This window comes from Pogoniulus pusillus, chromosome 4, assembly GCF_015220805.1.
Source record: "Pogoniulus pusillus isolate bPogPus1 chromosome 4, bPogPus1.pri, whole genome shotgun sequence".
NCBI classification, from domain to species: Eukaryota; Metazoa; Chordata; class Aves; order Piciformes; family Lybiidae; genus Pogoniulus; species Pogoniulus pusillus.
This window is the reverse complement of record NC_087267.1, coordinates 40582117-40601821: the sequence shown is the minus strand read 5'-3', so window position 1 is coordinate 40601821 and position 19705 is coordinate 40582117. Positions and strand designations below refer to the sequence as shown.

Here is a 19705-nt window from a genome sequence, read left to right as displayed (position 1 = left end):
CAGAGAGCCAAAAGAACACAGTGCCCAACCCTCTCCTGTCACTGAGCTACCAGCATGTGAAGGGTGAAAATGGCACCAAAGCCAAGCCCTGATGGAGGGGTCACAGTATCACAGTATCATCAAGGTTGGAAGAGACCTCACAGATCATCAAGTCCAACCCTTTACCACAGAGCTCAAGGCTACACCATGGCACCAAGTGCCACATCCAATCCTGCCTTGAACAGCTCCAGGGACAGCGACTCCACCACCTCCCCGGGCAGCCCATTCCAGTGTCCAATGACTCTCTCAGGGAAGAACTTTCTCCTCACCTCAAGCCTAAATCTCCCCTGGCGCAGCCTGAGGCTGTGTCCTCTTGTTCTGGTGCTGGCCACCTGAGAGAAGAGAGCAACCTCCCCCTGGCCACAACCACCCCTCAGGTAGTTGTAGAGAGCAATAAGGTCACCCCTGAGCCTCCTCTTCTCCAGGCTAAACAACCCCAGCTCCCTCAGCCTCTCCTTGTAGGGCTGTGCTCAAGGCCTCTCACCAGCCTCGTCGCCCTTCTCTAGACACGCTCAAGCATCTCAGTGTCCTTCCTAAACTGGGGGGCCCAGAACTGAACGCAGTACTCGAGGTGTGGTCTGACCAGTGCAGAGTACAGGGGCAGAATGACCTCCCTGCTCCTGCTGACCACATCATTCCTGATGCAAGCTGCTGCTTAGCAGGTGGCCTTTTCTGCCCATGCCATGCTTCCTCTGGTGGGACTGCTGCTGGCTTTGGTGTATGGGCACCAAGCAGATTGTCACCTGGGGAGGTGCTGGAGATCAGCATCCTTCTTTTTTGACTCTTTATCAATATAGCTGCTTCCCACAGCATGAACTGGCTCCCAATGCCAGTGGTTGTGGCCTCTTTTTTTCAAATTCATCCACTTTTTAACCTTTTCCCTCCTTTGTATTCTCAAAACCTGAATCAAACTCAACTTCCAGTTCTCCACAAGACAAGACAAGCATGTCTGATGTTTCATCCACTCCACAGATTGCTTTGCAGATGTGAACACAATACACTGTGATCCCTGCTCCAATCCCACAGTGCAAGCAGAAAGCAGTGAAGCACCCAATTATTGCTATCAATGTCAGAGAGCCTGTGCAACACCACCCTTCAAAATTCCTTACATTTGACCACATTTTTTGAGGTTTAGCATTATTACTATTGGGCTACTATGTATAATTGCATTTTGGAAGAGTAAAAAAAAAGCCCTTAAATTTCAGTATGGAATGGGTTTTTTTCAGATCTCAGAGATTATCTAACTTAAATTTATACATTTATTCAGAATTGATAGCTAATGAAAGAGCAGCATCACTTTACCTTTTCACTGTTCTTGTATTTTTCCCAGCTTTTCAGCATCTTAAGCCATTTTGTAGTTCTTTCAATTTCAAGGTGCTTTTGCTGAAAAAAAGAATGGGGGGGGGAAAATCATTCTTTTAATCTTTTCAAAATGAAAACATTTAAAATTATTGATAGTTTTCTAAAAACATTTGAGGAAAAAGTTTAACACAGAGTTAATTTTCTATTCACAGAACCGTAGAATTGACCAGGTTGGAAGAGACCTCCAAGATCAGCCAGTCCAACCTAGCACCCAGCCCTAGCCAGTCAACTAGCCCATGGCACTAAGTGCCTCATCCAGTCTTTTGTTCAACACCTTCAGGCTCAGTGACTCCACCACCTCCCTGGGCAGCCCATTCCAATGCCAATCACTCTCTCTAGCAAGAACTTTCTAACATCCAGCCCATACCTGCCCCACCACAACCTGAGACTGTGTCCCCTTGTTCTGTTGCTGATTGCCTGGTAGAAGAGGCCACCCCCCACCTGTCTACAATGTCCCTTCAGGTAGTTGTAGACAGCAATGAGGTCACCCCTGAGCCTCCTCTTCTCTAGGCTAAACAAACCCAGCTCCATCAGCCTCTCCTCACAGGCTGTGTTCCAGGCCTCTCACAAGCTTCATTGCCCTTCTTTGGACATGTTCCAGTATCTCAATGTCTCTCTTGAATTGAGGGGCCCAGAGCTGGACACAGTACTCAAGGTGTAGCCTGACCAGTGCTGAGTACAGGGGAAGAATAACCTCCCTCATCCTACTGGCCACACTGTTTCCAATCCAGACCAGGATGCCATTGGCCCTTCTGGCCACCTCAGTGCACTGCTGGCCCAAGTTCAGCCTACTACCTACCAGTACCCCCTTTCTGCCTGGCTGCTCTCAGGCCACTCTTTCCCCAGCCTGTAGCACTGAAAAAGAAAAGCCAATGGAAACTGAGCAGAAATCCTTGTTTTCAGCAACCTGTAAAGAACTGCATTATGTAAGAAAAGTTTTAGAAGGACACAGAGCTGTTGCAGTAAGCCCAGAAGAGGGCCACAAAGATGATCCAAAGGATGGAACACCTCTGCTATGAAGACAGGCTGAGAGAGCTGGGGTTGTTCAGTCTGGATAAGACTCTGGGAGGACCTCAGAGCTGCCTTCCAGTAACTAAATGGATCCTATAGGAAGGAATTTTTCATAATGGTGTCTTGTGATAGGACAAGGTGGATTAGCTTTAAACTGAGAGAAAGTAGGTTTAGACTAGATCTGAGGAAGAAGTTCTTCAGCAAGAGGGTGGTAAGATTCTGAAGCAGGCTGCCCAGGGAGGCTGTGGATGTCTCCTCCCTGGCAGTATTTAAGGCCAGGCTGAGTGAGGCCTTGAGCAGCTGAGTCAAGTTGAGAGGTATTCCTGCCCATGGCAGGGAAGTTGGAGTAGATAATCTCCAAAGTCTCTAAGCCACTCTATGATTCTAAGTACAAGGTTTACAGAAGTTTCTTCTCTACACATTTTAGACAAGCATAAAAACCTCTTCTTTTTAAACTCTGTAAATTTTCAGGCAAGCATTTTTGCTGCAAGCCTCTCAAAAGTTAATGGACTCTGATATTATGACCCTCTTCATCCAGACTTGCCCTGAACATAACTACCTACTATCTTCCAGTGATCAGACAAATCATTCCATCTTAGAAAACAAAGTTGAAAAGGCACAAAGTACATGAACAAAACCAAATGCATGAAAGAGCAACTGCAGTATCAGAAGTGGGAATAAACTAGAAAGCCTTGCTACAACTCACATCCCTGGCTTGGTACCTTTTTTACATCTTCCTATATCTTAACATCAAGGATTTCTTTTGAACCTAAGATCTATTTGCTTAAGTTTACATTCCTAACAAGAATATTTCAGTTATAAGGTGATGAAATGAGAATTCAAAACCAAACAAACTCCACCTTCTAAAAATAATTAGCTATATTAAATAGTACAGCATGATAAGTAATGAACATGAAATCCATAGATAATTTATGTAATAGATGGCTTTAAAAGCATGGGATAACCCTAATATCTTCATAGGTCATTCTGCCTATGAAGACCTTGCTACAGCTGCTTGCAACATCTTCTATTTGGGAACCAAACAAGCACTTGGGTTTACCTATTTCAGTCCATGGAATTTCAAAGCACTTTGGTGCCTCTCAGCCAAATTAACAGATTAAAAAAACAATCACCTGTATTTTATTTGCTCCAAGGAGAAGAAGATTTTTAGCTCCAGTTTTACACGCTGTAAAGTAGGCAAAGTGTCTCTGCTTATGCTATGAGTTAAATATTAGCTGTATTTCAAAAATAAAAATCACACTACTTCAAATATTTCATAAATGCTTTGGAGATGAGGATCAACACTGCAAAAACTAATGGATGGCCAAGGGATCAGGCCCAGCCAGCATGGGTTTAGGAAGGGCAGGTCCTGTCTCACCAACCTGATCTCCTTTTCTGATCAGGTTACCCACCTGGTAAATGTGGGGAAGGCTGTGGATGTAGGCTACCTGGACTTCAGCAAAGCCTTTGACACTGTCTGCCACAAGAAGCCCCTAGCCAAGCTGGCAGCTCATGGTTTGGACAGATTCACTCTGTGCTGGATCAAGAACTGGCTGAATGGCAGAGGCCAGAGGGTGGTGGTGAATGGTGCCACATCCAGTTGGCAGCTGTCATTAGTGGTGTTCCCCGAGGATCAGTGCTAGGCCCAGTTCTGTTTAACATCTTTATTGATGATCTGGATGAGGGGATTGAGTCCAGCATCAGTAAGTTTGCAGATGACACCAAGCTAGGGGCAGGTGTGGATGTGTAGGAAGGTAGGAGAGCCCTGCAGAGGGACCTAGACAGGCTGGATGGGTGGGCAGAGGCCAATGGGATGAGATTTAACAAGGCCAAGTGCAGGGTTCTGCACTTTGGCCACAACAACCCCAAGCAGCGACAGAGGCTGGGGACTGAGTGGCTGGAGAGCAGCCAGGAGGAAAGGGACCTGGGGGTACTGATAGATAGTAGCTGAAGATGAGCCAGCAGTGTGCCCAGGTGGCCAAGAGAGCCAATGGCATCCTGGCCTGCATCAGGAACAGTGTGGCCAGTAGGACAAGGGAGGTTATTCTGCCCCTGTACTCAGCACTGGTCAGACCACACCTTGAGTACTGTGTCCAGTTCTGGGCCCCTCAATTCAAGAGAGATGTTGAGGTGCTGGAACATGTCCAGAGAAGGGCAACAAAGCTGGTGAGGGGCCTGGAGCACAAATCCTATGAGGAGAGGTTGAGGGAGCTGGATTTGTTTAGCCTGGAGAAGAGGAGGCTCAGGGGTGACCTCATTGCTGTCTACAACTACCTGAAGGGAGGCTGCAGCCAGGTGGGGGTTGGTCTCTTGTCTCAGACAACCAGCAACAGAACAAGGGGACACAGTCTCAAGTTGTGCCAGGGGAAAGTATAGGCTGGATGTTAGGAGGAAGTTCTTCCCAGAGAGAGTGATTGGCATTGGAATGGGCTGCCCAGGGAGGTGGTGGAGGCACCGTCCCTGGAGGTGTTGAACAAAAGACTGGATGAGGCATTTAGTGCCATGATGTAGTTGACTGGCTAGGGCTGGGGGGTAGGTTGGACTGGATGATCTTGGAGGTCTCTTCCAACCTAGTTGATTCTATGATTCTAAGTAATGCAGCAAAATGTATGTGTGTGGTTACTGCTTTCTCTTCAAAGAGGAATATCAACAAATATTTAGGGATTTTGTAAAGGACAGCCCCTTAAACTCCACCTTCAAATCCAGAATGTAATAAAGACAGGAAGGATATTCTGTTTCATGTAGTTAGCAATGCAAATTGGGAACAACGTAACAGTCTCATTTCAAAGCTCTGCAGGATGCTGGAAACTTATCAATACTTTCATTAAGTCAACCTGCATCTGAAAACGTGGAGGAACTATAAAAAGGAAATTATTACTTACTGTCTCAACAGAATTCTAATTTTATGCCTAGCTTTTACTCATCAGAATTTGTGCACTCTTTCTTGGCTATCGATGCAACAAAATGGGCAAGTGACTTCTTCAATCCAGGAGCCAAAACTGCTTTTTTGCACTTGCAAAAGTACGAGTGGATGATTGTTTAGAATCATAGAATCAGCCAGGTTGGAAGAGACCTCCAAGATCATCCAGTCCAACCCAGCACCCAGCCCTATCCAGTCAACTAGACCATGGCACTAAGTGCCTCATCCAGGCTTTTCTTGAAGACCCCCAGGGACGGTGCCTCCACCACCTCCCTGGGCAGCCCATTCCAATGGGAAATCACTCTCTAGGTCAACCTCAACCATGATTCAGCCCATGAAGTATCAAGCTGGGTTTGGTTTAAGTTATTTTTATTCCAAGCCTGGCAAAAGTATAATAAGGTTATGGAGAAAGAAGTGCCTCTGCTCTTTCAACCTCAGCTTACCTAACTACTTACGTTGCAGTCAACTGACTGCATTCTTGCTCAGCTCCAATGCTGTATTTGGCAACATCTCAACCATTTGCCTTGTATTTAATTTTCTTTTTAAAGTATTTAAAGCACTCTTCTTAAGAGTTAGGTTAGAGGGTAACTGTAGAAAAACTACAGCTTCCCAGATTTCCTAAGTTTCTCAACACTATTTCAAATTCTCCTCCACACTTGCAACCCCTTTTAAGAAACCATTTTTAACATGTCTTAGAGCAGATTTTTTTTGAGGCATAGTTTAGATTGCAAGAATAACATTGCTATCAAGTCAGGAAAGGTCTCTGCCCTCAACAGGTTGTTCAGACAACTGGTAAGAGAAATAAAGCCCTGTCTACTCCCACAATCTTTTTATTTGTATGTTTGATCTACTTTCAAGGTTTTTTGGTCTTTAGAGCCAGAAGCTCGCTTGAGTTGTATGTTTGTTCAAACTTTAATGTCTCCTGTGTCATTTTATCCCAGTTCTGATGTGATGCTACTGTAGTCACAACAGCAATTATTTCTGTGTTCAGTTGTTGAAAACTTTTAGCTATTCCTCAGTCTGAATTATGTTCACTTTCATGCCTAACAGGTGCGAGACTGCAAACATGGATAGATCTGACGCACACACCGCAGAGTAAAGGGACCTGCTGGTGCTCTTTCAGGCAAGCTCTGTGTATTTGTCAATACTAAAATGAAATAAATAAATCCTTCTATCTGTCTTCTGAGCACGTTTCACACTTTGAGGAATCTTTGCCATTGGGAATAACAGAATCTCTAACTGAAGCAGGTTTCTTACTCTCATGTCAGTAAATAATACGCCACTGAAAGCACAAAAAAACCATGAACTTAACTCAGCAAGCATCCACTCTGTGTGCAATACTCTACCTGCCTGGAGAGTAAGAATGCTAGAGTTTAAAGCAATGCTTTAATAGACGCCTCAGACAAAACCAGAACTTGCTGGACTGTTCTCTGAATAATTATAATCAAGTAAACCAAAGGTAAAAGCAAACAAACAGAAAATTACCTACAAAATATTTCATAGCACTTCAAAAAAAGTCAGACACAGACTCCAGATTTCCTGAGGTCAACTGTCTGCTTTGCTCCCTTAGATGATCTTCTCTCCCTTAGTTTTATCTGAGATGTGTTAGATAATACACCTAAAGGTTAAGCAGTTCATAGTGTAGGACATTGATTCAATACAGTTAAGTCACCAGATGCCCAGCAAGGTAACAAAACATCAGAATTCATCTGCATTCACAGTAATATTATGTACATAAATACACAATCACATCGATACACAGAAAACACAGCTTTACACTAGAGCGTATATGAAGAATAGATTCAAAATTCACATGCCTTTACATAAGCTGCAAATGAAAATATGACTTGTGAATTGTGCAAACTATTCCCAAGAAAGGCAAAAGAATTGTTCTGCCAAGTAAGTGACTCTGATTGATAGTGCACAGAAAGCTTTTGGCATTAGCCTGCATTAATATGACACATTGATTGTCATATGAGTGGTATCTTGGAAATTGTAAAGATTCAAACACCGCTGACAGAAGACAGATAAACTGCAAACCAGCAGAGGTCAGGATACCATCAGGAGTGTAGCCAGGAGTCTAACAGAGGAGTATTACTGTATGATTATAAAAAGACACTAGACTTGCAGTTTAACATCGATTCATACAGATGCAGTTTCTCTGCTGATGTTTTGTCTCAGACAACATGAATACAATATGGGACAGTGAATGGAGACACTAAATTCCCCCCAAAATTTAAGGCCAAATAAAGAGTCACAATGAATCAGAGCTTTAAAGCACATATTCCAAAATAATTGCAAGCTGTCTATACTTATGCTCCTAAACTCACCACCCTGCTGTGTCCTTCTGATGGAAATGAAATTATATATACCCTGACTATGTTATTAAATGTAATTAAACAAGGCAGGAAAACACAACTATTTCAAGCTGTGTACCCAAAACCAAACACAAACCAAAAGGCACTCAGAAGTTCCCCTCTTTTATGAAATGTTTCCTACCAGCCCTATATTGAAGTTCAAAATAATTAATTTTCAGAAGCACTGCTGCTCTTAACACTCAAGGAGCTGAGCTGCTTAGAACAAGTTCACTTCATCTCCTCTCCATGCTCTCTACTGATCTGAACAGCCAAGAAGGTTAACCTGAAAATTGAAATATTTAATCTTGAGGTCCTTGATGACACAGAAGATCAACATGGGCAAACAAGAAGGATATGGTCTGGCCTTGGAGATAACAGCAGGCCTGATACACAAGGAGAAACACCAACAGTAACCAGGCTCAGACAAAAAGAAATTCAGTTCTTGATGATTTTAATAAAAGCTTTCCATGCTCCCAAACTTCTCCTCCAATAGCCTCCAGCAGCAAAATGACTTCTGGAGCAAAGCCTGCACCACTTTCTGACAGGTCTTGCTCGCATGGCCAGGGTACACCTGGCTCATCAACTCAGAGGTCATCAAAATTCAGTGCCAGGCAGAGTATTTGTCACCATTTAACAAACCAGAAAAGCATGCTACACTCTTCAGGGGATGGCAGCTTACACCTCAGCATCAAAGCCACCTCATCTTTTGGACAGCCCATCCATCCAACACAGTTGATGACAGTTCATGACACAGAGACAACAGGTCTCCTCTTACAGGGCAGAGTTGGGTGTGATCCCTTAAGTAGCTCTGTTTCCTTGACTAGGTCATTTTATAGGTGAGAAAACTCACGCTTCGTTAGAAATAGCAATGTAAGATCACATGGGCCTCAAGGACTGCAGCCCTTACAGGACTTAAACACATTTTTTGAGAATGCCAGTCATTATAATGCTTCATCTCAGTTCACAGTGATTTATGTTTTAAAAATAATAAGCCTGTAAATGTGTAACTTCCTAGCCAAAAAACAAGAAGACATTGGACTTACCTTGTCTATTGCTGCATCGTGGACAGGAAGCTCCTCTGGACTGAAAACAAAGACAAAGTTCAGGTTACTCTCCATTAATCTTGGCAAAAAAATATTTCTGTGTAAGTTCTTAAAAGTAATCCTTTCCAGTAGCAATCTGTAGTAATGAGTAAATAAGAATTCTGACCTTTCAAGAGCCAAGACAGTGACACACACAAGAAATCTTGGCATTTGTTTTTTAAACGTAGCAAAACTCACAGTATTTTAAGTATAGAACTAGAATTATTTCAGTCTTACACCTCCTAAATCAAAGTAGTTCCATAGCTTCAAAAGACAAGGACTTAACAGAAAGTTTATTTGTTCTTTAGTAAAACCATCCTGTGCTGTACCACTGAACTAAAGCCTAAGTGATTGTTTCTTTTTATCAGGTCACACTACTGCAAGGTGAAACATCCATTCATATACAAGGTTCTCCTCCTTTACTACTGTGCCCTGTGCAAGGCATTAAGATTTGGCTTGACTTAGGAAAAGTTAACTTCCACTTCTCTCAGAACTTTACAAAACTCACCATGAATAACAAGGAGGAGATGGTAGGAAAACAAATAACAAACACTGATCTTATTACTAGATAGCTAATTAATATTTTTAAAACAGAGTCTTTTCTTTGTTAGTCTAAGTCAAAAAAAGGTAGATAATTAATTGACAGTTGGAAATGTAGCCTAGAAACAGCCTTCAGACTTTACATATTTAGTTTCATTCTCAGGGATCACAGAATCATAGAATCAACCAGGTTGGAAGAGACCTCCAACATCATCCAGTCCAACCTAGCACCCAGCCCTAGCCAGTCAACTAGACCATGGCACTAAGTGCCTCATCCAGTCTTTTCTTGAACACCTCCAGGGACGGTGCCTCCACCACCTCCCTGGGCAGCCCATTCCAATGGCAATCACTCTCTCTGTCAAGAACTTCCTCCTAACATCCAGCCTATACCTACCCTGGCACAACTTGAGACTGTGTCCCCTTGTTCTACTGCTGGGTGCCTGGGAGAAGAGGCCAACCCCCACCTGGCTACAATGTCCCTTCAGGTAGTTGTAGATCTCACTCCCCTTTTTCTTATCAAAGAAAATTGTGTTTTCCTCATCAAAAGTGACTGGACCACTCTAATGCCAAATGAGTCTGTGTTACTTTTCTTCCATCACCTGCTGCTTCTGAAAATACAGCAGCTCATCTCTAAGTACCAAGGCTACCTTTTTCTGCCCTACAGATCAGATAAATAACACCCTAAACAAAATTCTCTTAAAAAGGAACTAGCAAGCATGAACTATGCAAAACTCTCTTTCAAAATAAAAATAATAATGCCTGCTGAGTCTTGATAGCATGGAAAAATTCCTATCCACATCATTATAACTCTCTATAGTAAGGACATTTAAATCCAGCACTTTGGACCTGTATCAAAATCCATGCAAGGGCAACAAAAACACTAAAGGAGGCTACAGAAGTAATCGCTATTGCAGTCAGTGTGAAAACAGTCTTGTGGAAAATGCCTGAAGTGTATTTGCTCTCATTTCTTTCATTTAAAAGATGCCATTTAAGATGCAGAAGCTGAATATGACACTTGAATTACTTCATCCAATGGAAAAGCTTGCTCCAGTCAACTCCTTTTTGGAGACCACACACACAAGTCAAAGTTTCCAGTACACAGCCTGGAAACTCATTTAAAAACCAAAAGAGTGTTCCTATTGAACCTCACTGCAAAAAGCATAATCAGTTCATTTAGAAGCACTTTCCAAGTAGCTGAATGTCTTCTAGACAAACAACATCAAACTCCCAAAAAAATCTCATTGACATCTGTTCAATGCACTAGAAATACCTCATATTCAGTGCTACCTGAGGTTGTAAATGCCATAAAATTATAGCACTGTGCACATTCTCATATTACTAAACAAACAAACTGAAAGCAGGCCTTTTGTATGCCAATCATCACCTAGGAATTAAGCTTATTTGAACAGAAGTGAAAAGATTAGCAAATGGAGGTGGAGGGGGGAGAGGAAAAAGAAAATTGAATTTAATAAACTGCTTGGGGGAGCCTTGTTATCTGTTTTGTGGTTTAAGCACCAAGATCTTAAAGCTTTTCAAACATCCCTTAAAACGTTCAGTTGTTTAGGGACAGTTGCAGGCACTGCCTAGGTCCATCAGAAGCATCAGTCTCACAGCAAGACAAGCACACAGCAGCTTCATTCTTCACGGCCCTACAAGACCACACCAGCAGCTGGCTGCACACAAGAAACTCTTTCTTCTCCAGTGCAGCCAGCAGCACGCAAGACACCCATCCAACGGCAAGACACCCATCAGACGGCTCCACATCCCTGCAACTCATACTAGACACAGCAACTCTTCTGCTTAACTGGTACCGCTCGGCAGCTTATCTTCACATTTGCTGATCTGGTATGGGAGACAGTCACTGGAAAAGCTAATCAAACCTTACTTCATCACAAAGTAGGAATGAATCACAGAGGTTACTGAAGAATTGCTCCCTGCTAATTTTGCAATTTAACACTGCTATGCAAACAAAAGGCATGGCTAAATATACCAAACAGGGAAAGAAGGCTCTTTTGTCCTGGGAAGTAGACACCTTACCCCCCTCACCAAACTAATTCAGCAGCACATTCATGACCACATTCCTCCTTATTTCTTTAGCTGCACAGTTATGCACTAATACCACATACCTATACATTTTAAGTACTGAAATTCCAGAGGAGCACATTAAGCCAGCCCCATGATTTTATTCCCTGAGATGCTGCTGGCAGCTGAGCGCCAGGAAAGCAGGGCAGAAGCTGAGCAAATAGCCCCGGGCTGCTCAGTAATCACTCACCGGACTGGAACGCAGCAGTTCCTGGAGATCTTCCTCTCAGCTAACCAGACTGCATTAACTACAGCCCTGAACTCTACGTACCTAATATTCAAATCTATCCTGCAAGGACTGAGGGAAAGGCACAGTGGGCAAGCAAACTATGTCAAGTCCCTAAAGACATTTTAAATGAACACTTCTCCATTTTGTGTTTTCTATGCAGAAGCTACTTACAGTTTTTGTTTGTTTCATTTCTAAAAAGGATTAGGTGGGATCAGACACAAAGATCAATGGTTACTAATCAATGTGATTCTATCATATTATGTTTTTAATAACAATGACTCTTCCTCTTCCTTCCCCAGCCTAGCCAATTTAACATTGTTTTACCTTCCTTCTTTCAATGCTGAGTCTTCTCTTCTAACCCTCCCCAGCCTATTTCAATTTGCATTGTTCGATGTTTTTGATCTGTGTACTTGAAGAAATAATGGGAAGCAGTAAACAATATTAACGTAGTACAGCCACATCCTGCCCTGAGATGACTGTTTTCCTTTAACAGCTCAAATAATATTCATTTAGGGGATACAGAGAAGAACAGGACTGATTAACATAATTAGCCTGGAACTGTACAGTGCTTGCTATCCAGCAGGAGTCACAGAGACAGTGTTGAACTGAACTCATGTAAATAAGATCTTGCACAGCAGAAACAAAATCTCAGCACTCTGTTGTCCGCAAGAAATAAAGATCCAACCAAACCAGGTACATTCGCTCATTTAATCAGACAGGAATAGCTTTTGCCCCAAGAATAGACTACAGCCACCCATCTCCAGGCTTGGTAGCCTAACAGCAGCTCATTCTGGTTGCCCCTGATGGGCAGCTCTGGTGTTCCCACCACCTGATCTGAGGATGTTGTCTACATCTCAGGTGAGGGAGCTGCAGAATGCTGGGACCAAATCCTCACTCCAGTAAGGAACAGGGTCCACTTGAATGTGTGCTGGGTTTCCTACTAGAAGTCAGCTCAAGACACTTCACTGGGAGGAAAGATGAGACTCTGGACTTTGACTGGAGCCCAGGACCTCTACCTGCAGTCCTCTCTAGTGAGGATCTGCAGCATGAAACCAGTCTTCTTGTTATCATTCCATATGGACTATTATCACCTCACCTTACAGTGAGGACTATGAGACCTCCAACATCAAAGAAACAAGATTTCATGTTGAAGAGCAAAGACTTGACTGAAAATACTTTATTAGATTAGAGGTAATAGATTTCATATCTCTAAATCCACCAAGATGGCTAACACAGGTTTTCATTATTTTTTCAAGAAAGCTTAACAGAAATAATATTGTTAACTGCATAAATATCTGACACTTTAGAACATCAAGCACACAGATCTATGCTTCGGACCATTAAGCTACATGTTGTAATTAGCCACCTTCTGTAACAGTGGTAGTTTAAATAAATTGAGGAGTGTCAGACTTAGCAAGCTTACAGTCACCTGCCCACTGCTGCTGTTCAACTCAGTCATCTTTAAACAGCACTTGGATAGAGCTGCTCAATATAAACACAGGGAAAGACCTTCTCATGGAAATAACTCATCAGATTTATTCTTTCCCTACATTAGCATTTAAATCCCAAATAAGTTCCCTGCTGGCTCAAATCACAGCATTTTCCTGACTCTAGTTTGGCTTAAAGGAATTTAAAGGCTCCTCAAACGACCTGCAGCTTCAGCTGGGGATGGAAGACATTTAGTGCAGTAATCAGCAGTCTTGATATGTTGATAGCCCCTCAACTGTATATTCCAGAGGACAAATTCATAATTCACAGCTCCAAGATTCATAACTATGACATTCAATTTTTCTTTGCAAAAGGCCAACATTTGCTATAATAGACTAAAAACCTTTACCACAAAGCTTATTTGCCCAAAGAGCTGTTTTGTTCACAATTCTTTGTAAGCTGTATTTTCATTTCTTGTAAATTATATTTCAAAACACATCACTTGCTCAAAAAAACCTCTCTACCTATTGTACTATTTCTTTCCCCAGCGCATGAGCCAGTGTACTGTGAAGACCTTCAGAGTCCTTTACCCTAAAAGATGTTACAGAAATTACTCTGCTATATGCAAGCACATTATTTAATTATGTTTTTAAACTAAATTACATTCAACATTCCTATACTATGGAACCAACTATAGCATGACTATTAAAAAACTTGACTCCTCATAAAACTTATGGTACAACTGCTTTGCAAAATACTTTCTCATGCTCAAATTGCAATAGCATCATATTTTATCACTGCATACACACTGTAATTGAAACACATTTTGAAATCAAATTAGGTGTCATATATTAAATACAATAAGGGGATAGTTTATTGCAGAACAATTATCTTCATGGTCTCTGACTTAGTCATGAAGAAAGAGAAGCTGAGCATTCAGTTTCTCATCTGTGATGCAATGTTAGAGGTTTAAATCCATGAGGAAAACACAGTTGCTGCTACCCAGGAGAATTCACAGTATCACCAAGGTTGGAAGAGACCTCATAGATCATCAAGTCCAACCCTTTGAAGGAACTCTGTTTTTCAACATTTTAAAATTCAGTCATTTGTATTGTTCTGTAAATTTCCTGATGAAGGAATCTGTGAATGAAACACCTACAAAAACCATTACCAAGCCACAAAACCCCAAAGCAGAAGTGCCATGAAGAGCGATCATGAACAGTTACACAGCCAACCGATACCCGAACAGGGAAACCTTTACTACAAAGGGAGTTGTTTTGCTGTATGAGATAAAAACCAGATTGTTTAGTACAAAACTGCATCAACATTTCAGTGCTTGGATTATTAGGAAAAAAGGTCAATCTTCCAAGTATTAACAGTTTTTAAGTTGTGTAATTTGTCAGAAATGAGTTGTAGGAGTATCATAGTATCATAGTATCATCAAGGTTGGAAGAGACCTCACAGATCATCAAGTCCAACCCTTTACCACAGAGCTCAAGGCTAGACCATGGCACCAAGTGCCACGTCCAATCCTGCCTTGAACAGCTCCAGGGACGGTGACTCCACCACCTCCCCGGGCAGCCCATTCCAGTGTCCAATGACTCTCTCAGTGAAGAACTTTCTCCTCACCTCAAGCCTAAATTTCCCCTGGCATAGCCTGAGGCTGTGTCCTCTCGTTCTGGCGCTGGCCACCTGAGAGAAGAGAGCAACCTCCTCCTGGCCACAACCACCCCTCAGGTAGTTGTAGACAGCAATAAGGTCACCCCTGAGCCTCCTCTTCTCCAGGCTAACCAATCTCAGCTCCCTCAGCCTCTCCTCGTAGGGCTGTGCTCAAGGCCTCTCACCAGCCTTATCGCCCTTCTCTGGACACACTCAAGCATCTCAGCGTCCTTTTTAAACTGGGGAGCCCAGAACTGAACCCAATACTCAAGGTGTGGTCTAACCAGTGCAGAGTACAGGGGCAGAATGACCTCCCTGCTCCTGCTGACCACACCATTCCTGATGCAGGCCAGGATGCCACTGGCTCTCTTGGCCACCTGGGCACACTGCTGGCTCATGTTCAGGTGGGTATCAATCAGCACCCCCAGATCCCTCTCTGTCTGGCTGCTCTCCAGCCACTCTGACCCCAGCCTGTATCTCTCCATGGGGTTGTTGTGGCCAAAGTGCAGCACCCTGCAGTTGGAGCTATTGAACCCCATCCCACTGGACTCTGCCCATCTATCCAGGCGGTCAAGGTCCCGCTGCAGAGCCCTTCTGCCTTCCAACTCAGTCACATCTGCCCCCAGCTTGGTGTCATCTGCAAACTTGCTGATGACTGACTCCATGCCCTCATCCAGATCATCTATGAAGATGTTAAAGAGTCTATAGCTTTATCAGACAAAAAATTAGTGTCTTCACACCAAGAAACTAATTCTGACCAGGTGCTCTCTTACATCTGCCTCCCCTTCAGTGTCTGGCAGATGGCACAAAATTGTCAAAGCAATCCACAGTATATTAAGCATAGTTGCAATAGAGATTTGAAGCAGAACGATATCTTATTTTTTCAACGTGCACACACACTTCTTCCAGGTAGTTTTACTACTTCATGTCAGATCACACTAATTTGTGTTCTCAAGTTGGCTGGAAAGTGCTTCATGATCATCTTACAGAAAAGGAAGATAAATAAGACTAATTGTGTAATTTACAGGACATAGCATTGTTCCTTAGAATGGCTATTCTTATGTCTGCACTATGTCACAAGATAGGCTACAAAGCAAATTGTTTTCTGAAATAAACTGAAAAAAAAGTAATTAACCCTTCTAAGTAGAAATCCAACAGTTTTTCAGTGTCAAACCTTTCTTTACACCCATGATTCAGTTATTCTGCTCCTCACAGCAGAGCTCACTGTTGAATTCTAATCATTTAGTCCAAGGTAGTTAATTTGCAGAAGAATTCTGATTACAAACGACCGCTTCAATCTTCCAACCTTTGAATGGAGATTAAAGGCAATAGTGTCATTTTCAAAACCAGTAACACATGGAAAGGATTTCTGAAAATATTAAGAAGAAAGTAAGACCACTGCTTTTTAAACTGATAGATGTTCCACAGATAGAATTCTGTGAGTCACTTTCTTTTTTCCATTATCTGCTTCACTAATAGAATTCACAGTTCTGCTGGGGTGTGCCTACCAAAATAATTGGAGCTCTGCTACTGTAATTGTCCACCTGGAATTTTCACCAAATAACCTGTGCACAATATGGGGGTGGTGACTACAGCAGATTAAGGAACAGCTTTCAGAAGTTTCGTTAAAATTCATAAGCAAGCCAAAGCGATTAATTAACATACAGCATAAGCCAATGTGACACTGCACAATAAAATTATCAGGAAATATGCTGCAAGAAGGAATTAAATGCTGGCAGAAGACTGGCTCACACACGATTTTGTGGCTAGGTTTTAGTTACAATTATTATTTGTGTAGTGTGTGGATGTCACTGCCAATATGCAGAGCACAGTGCCACGAATATGCAGCTCCTGGGCAGGAAGTCTCAAGTTAAAACAATGGATGTTTTCTTATGTCTTAAGTAAAAGACATGTTCTATATGCAAACTTCCAAGTTTTCCCACCTTGGAATCAGAAAACCTTTGGGAAAATCTGTAATTTGCTTAATTGAGCAGAGCAACATTTCTACTGATTGCTGATGTCACATTAATGGAGCATAAACAAACACTGAGGTTAGAAATGACTTCTTGGAGTCACATTCCAAGTCATCTTTTTTTTCCCTAAAACTTTGAAGAGGCTGTAAAAAGACAAATGAAAGAGTTTATCTGTTTGCCTTATTTCTGATTTACATTAGGTATATAAATACCTAAAACACCTAGGATTTTTTCCTTAAGCATGCATATATATATATATGTATGGCTTTTAAGTACTGCTTAAAGGTTAGTTACTGTGCAGATAATTTACATTATAAATAGGAAGATGGGATTTACTCATTGGTAGCTTCATCTGCATTAAAATTAATGTGCCATGTTTGCATATTTCCAACATGAATTAAAGAGATGGTAGTGTTCCAGTGACATACATTTGTTGTAGCCAGGTGGGGGTTGTTCTCTTCTCCCAGGCAACCAGCAACAGAACAAGGGGACACAGTCTCAAGTTGTGGCAGGGGAGGTACAGGCTGGATGTTAGGAGGAAGTTCTTCCCAGAGAGAGTGATTTGCAATTGGAATGGGCTGCCCTGGGAGGTGGTGGAGTCACCATCCCTGGAGGTGTTCAAGCAAAGCCTGGATGAGGCACTTAGTGCCATGGTCTAGATGACTGGCTAGGGCTGGGTGCTAGGTTGGACCAGATGATCTTGGAGGTCTCTTCCAATCTGGCTGATTCTATGATTCATAGAAACAGAATGGTTTGGGTTGGAAGGGATTTCCAAAGGTCATTTAGTCCAGCCCCTGTGCAGTGAGCAGGGACATCCTCCACCAGATGAGGGTTTGAGCCTTGGTTGAGCCTCCTCTTCAGGGATGAGGCCTCAGCTACCTCCCTGGGCAACCTGTTCCTGTGTTCCACCACTCTCATGGTACAGAACTGTTGTGGTAAGCCTAAGCAGGCCACAATAGGCTTATACATGTCCTGGCTTGCCCATGCATGTTTTTCTGCTCTCCCTCTTTCTTCTGTGAGGAGAAGCAATTGCAGGAAAGAGGACAAAGAACCTGGAAGCACTGAGTCTAAGGACTCTGGCTTGCCCAGACTTGTTTTGCTGCTATTTGCATTCTGTGGTAAACAAGGTACACACACTTAGCTTGTGCCTGCCCTGTGCAAGGCCTATGTTTTACCCAAGTTTGGGTAAAGCAGGCCTATGACTTTACCTAATATGGTCAAGCTTGGCTAACTGCCATTCTGATTGGCTATTCTGTGTCCAAATGCCCATTAGTCTCAGGCTGAAGTGACACAAAGAGATGAGCAGGTAACACAACGTGCTCTGCTGTTGTGTTTGCTTGCCTGCTGCCATTGCTCACTGTCTTAATCTATCCTGGAAACTCCCTGCCTTGAGTTTGCCAGGAACAGGCTTTAAATGCCTCCATGCAACCAGCCTGCATAGCCAGCATGACATCCATGCTAAGACTGCATATTGCAAGGCATCCTGCCTACACCTGAAAGTCTCCTGCCATAATGGGAAGCCCTGGATATAGATGGATTGTCCAGAGAAATCAGGACAAGGTCAGAGATCAACTGTGTCCTTTCCCCAGCACCCTGTGAAGCCTGGGAAGAACCAGAAGCCTCAGTGGCTGACAAGGCAGTAACAGAATTCTCTGAAAGCGTTTGGGTACTGTGAAGCTGTAGCTAGGCCTGTGAGTCAGGAGGTCATTTTTGTGAGTAAACACTTAAAGATTCTTGTAATTCACCATTGCCTCCTGTCGTAGCAGAAAATAGCTCCCTGAGTCTACCTAGTGGGCAAGTGCTATATTGACCACAGGAACCTTCTCTTCCAGTTCAACTGAGTTCAATTAACGTTTATATTATTGCTAGTTATTTATGTTTATATTATTGCTAGTTATTTCTAGATCTAGTTATTCCTCTGGATAACATTTCCATGACCATGCAAAGAACCAAACATTATCAAAATCAGTGGTCATGGGGGCAAGACTCCTGAATATCAAAATTAATAAATAATATTAATTTTGAAAATACCATCTCACAATTCATTAGTTACCTCTCCATAACAAGAATTTGTTCCTAACATCCAACCACTGCTGAAGCTCAATTTTTTACCATTGCTTCTCACAAAAAAAGGAGCTCTTCAGGCTGAAATTCCATTTGGTGCATCCTTCGCTTGGACTCAGAGTAGCCTCAACTTTGCAATTCTGAAAACTATCACCTCAGACCACTTTTAGCACATTTCATAATCAGGTCCAGTGAAGCACATTCTGACCATTTCTTAGTTTGTTATTTTCATATTTGATAAATGCTAAACACAGTAGGAAATACAAGTGATAATAATGCTATTATGAAATCCTTACACTTCAGGGCTTAAGCAGTATCTCAAAACCAATCTGTATCACTTAAAAAATGTTGTATAAATTAAACCATATATTACCATATTTATCTTTTTTTTCAGTTCTGCTACCTAATAGCTCTTTTCATATAAGGAAGTAGTTTGGTTTATGAATTCCTAGTATACAGGGGATGTTCTTTTACTCAAATCAAGTAGCAGCAGCTGCTAACAAGAACACACGATTTGTCCTTAGTTGGCAGAATTATCCTGCAGCTTATGTGTGTGTTTGCAATCAAATCCACAGGACTGCATCCACCTCATTTCTTTCTGTATCTCCAGAGGATTGCTGAAGTGGCAGCCTGGACTAAATCAGCTGAAAAAAATGTATTTAGATTTCAAATTTTAACTCTAGTCCTAAATTGAAGAAATTAGTAAAACTCTGGTGTAGTTTTAGAGAAAAAGAAAATCTGTACCATTATGAATACCAGCAGATAACAACAGAATATTCCTTTCTTCTTCCCTGCATGAAGGGAGCGTAGTAGAACCACCACAGGCTAGATCATGGTAACACAAGAAATAAACAATAAACCCAACAAAATGAAAAATCCTTCGATGATGAAACCTAAACAACCCTTTAAAAAAACCACTTCCACTAAGATGTACAAAACATAATTAAAGAGAACATCAC

General features: G+C 42.2%; 1 protein-coding gene across 10 annotated transcripts in view; it reads right to left on the bottom strand.

Moving 5' to 3' along the window:
* USP6NL (USP6 N-terminal like) overlaps window positions 1-19705 on the bottom strand; it is a 155793-nt gene that overhangs the window by 56042 nt on the left and 80046 nt on the right. For all 10 annotated transcript variants that reach the window (XM_064142662.1, XM_064142666.1, XM_064142663.1 and 7 more), the window contains 2 exons: window positions 8733-8772; window positions 1342-1422 (listed from right to left, as the gene is read on the bottom strand). In XM_064142662.1, the coding sequence (XP_063998732.1) occupies window positions 1342-1422; window positions 8733-8772 (121 nt within the window). The remainder of the gene's footprint in view (window positions 1-1341; window positions 1423-8732; window positions 8773-19705) is intronic.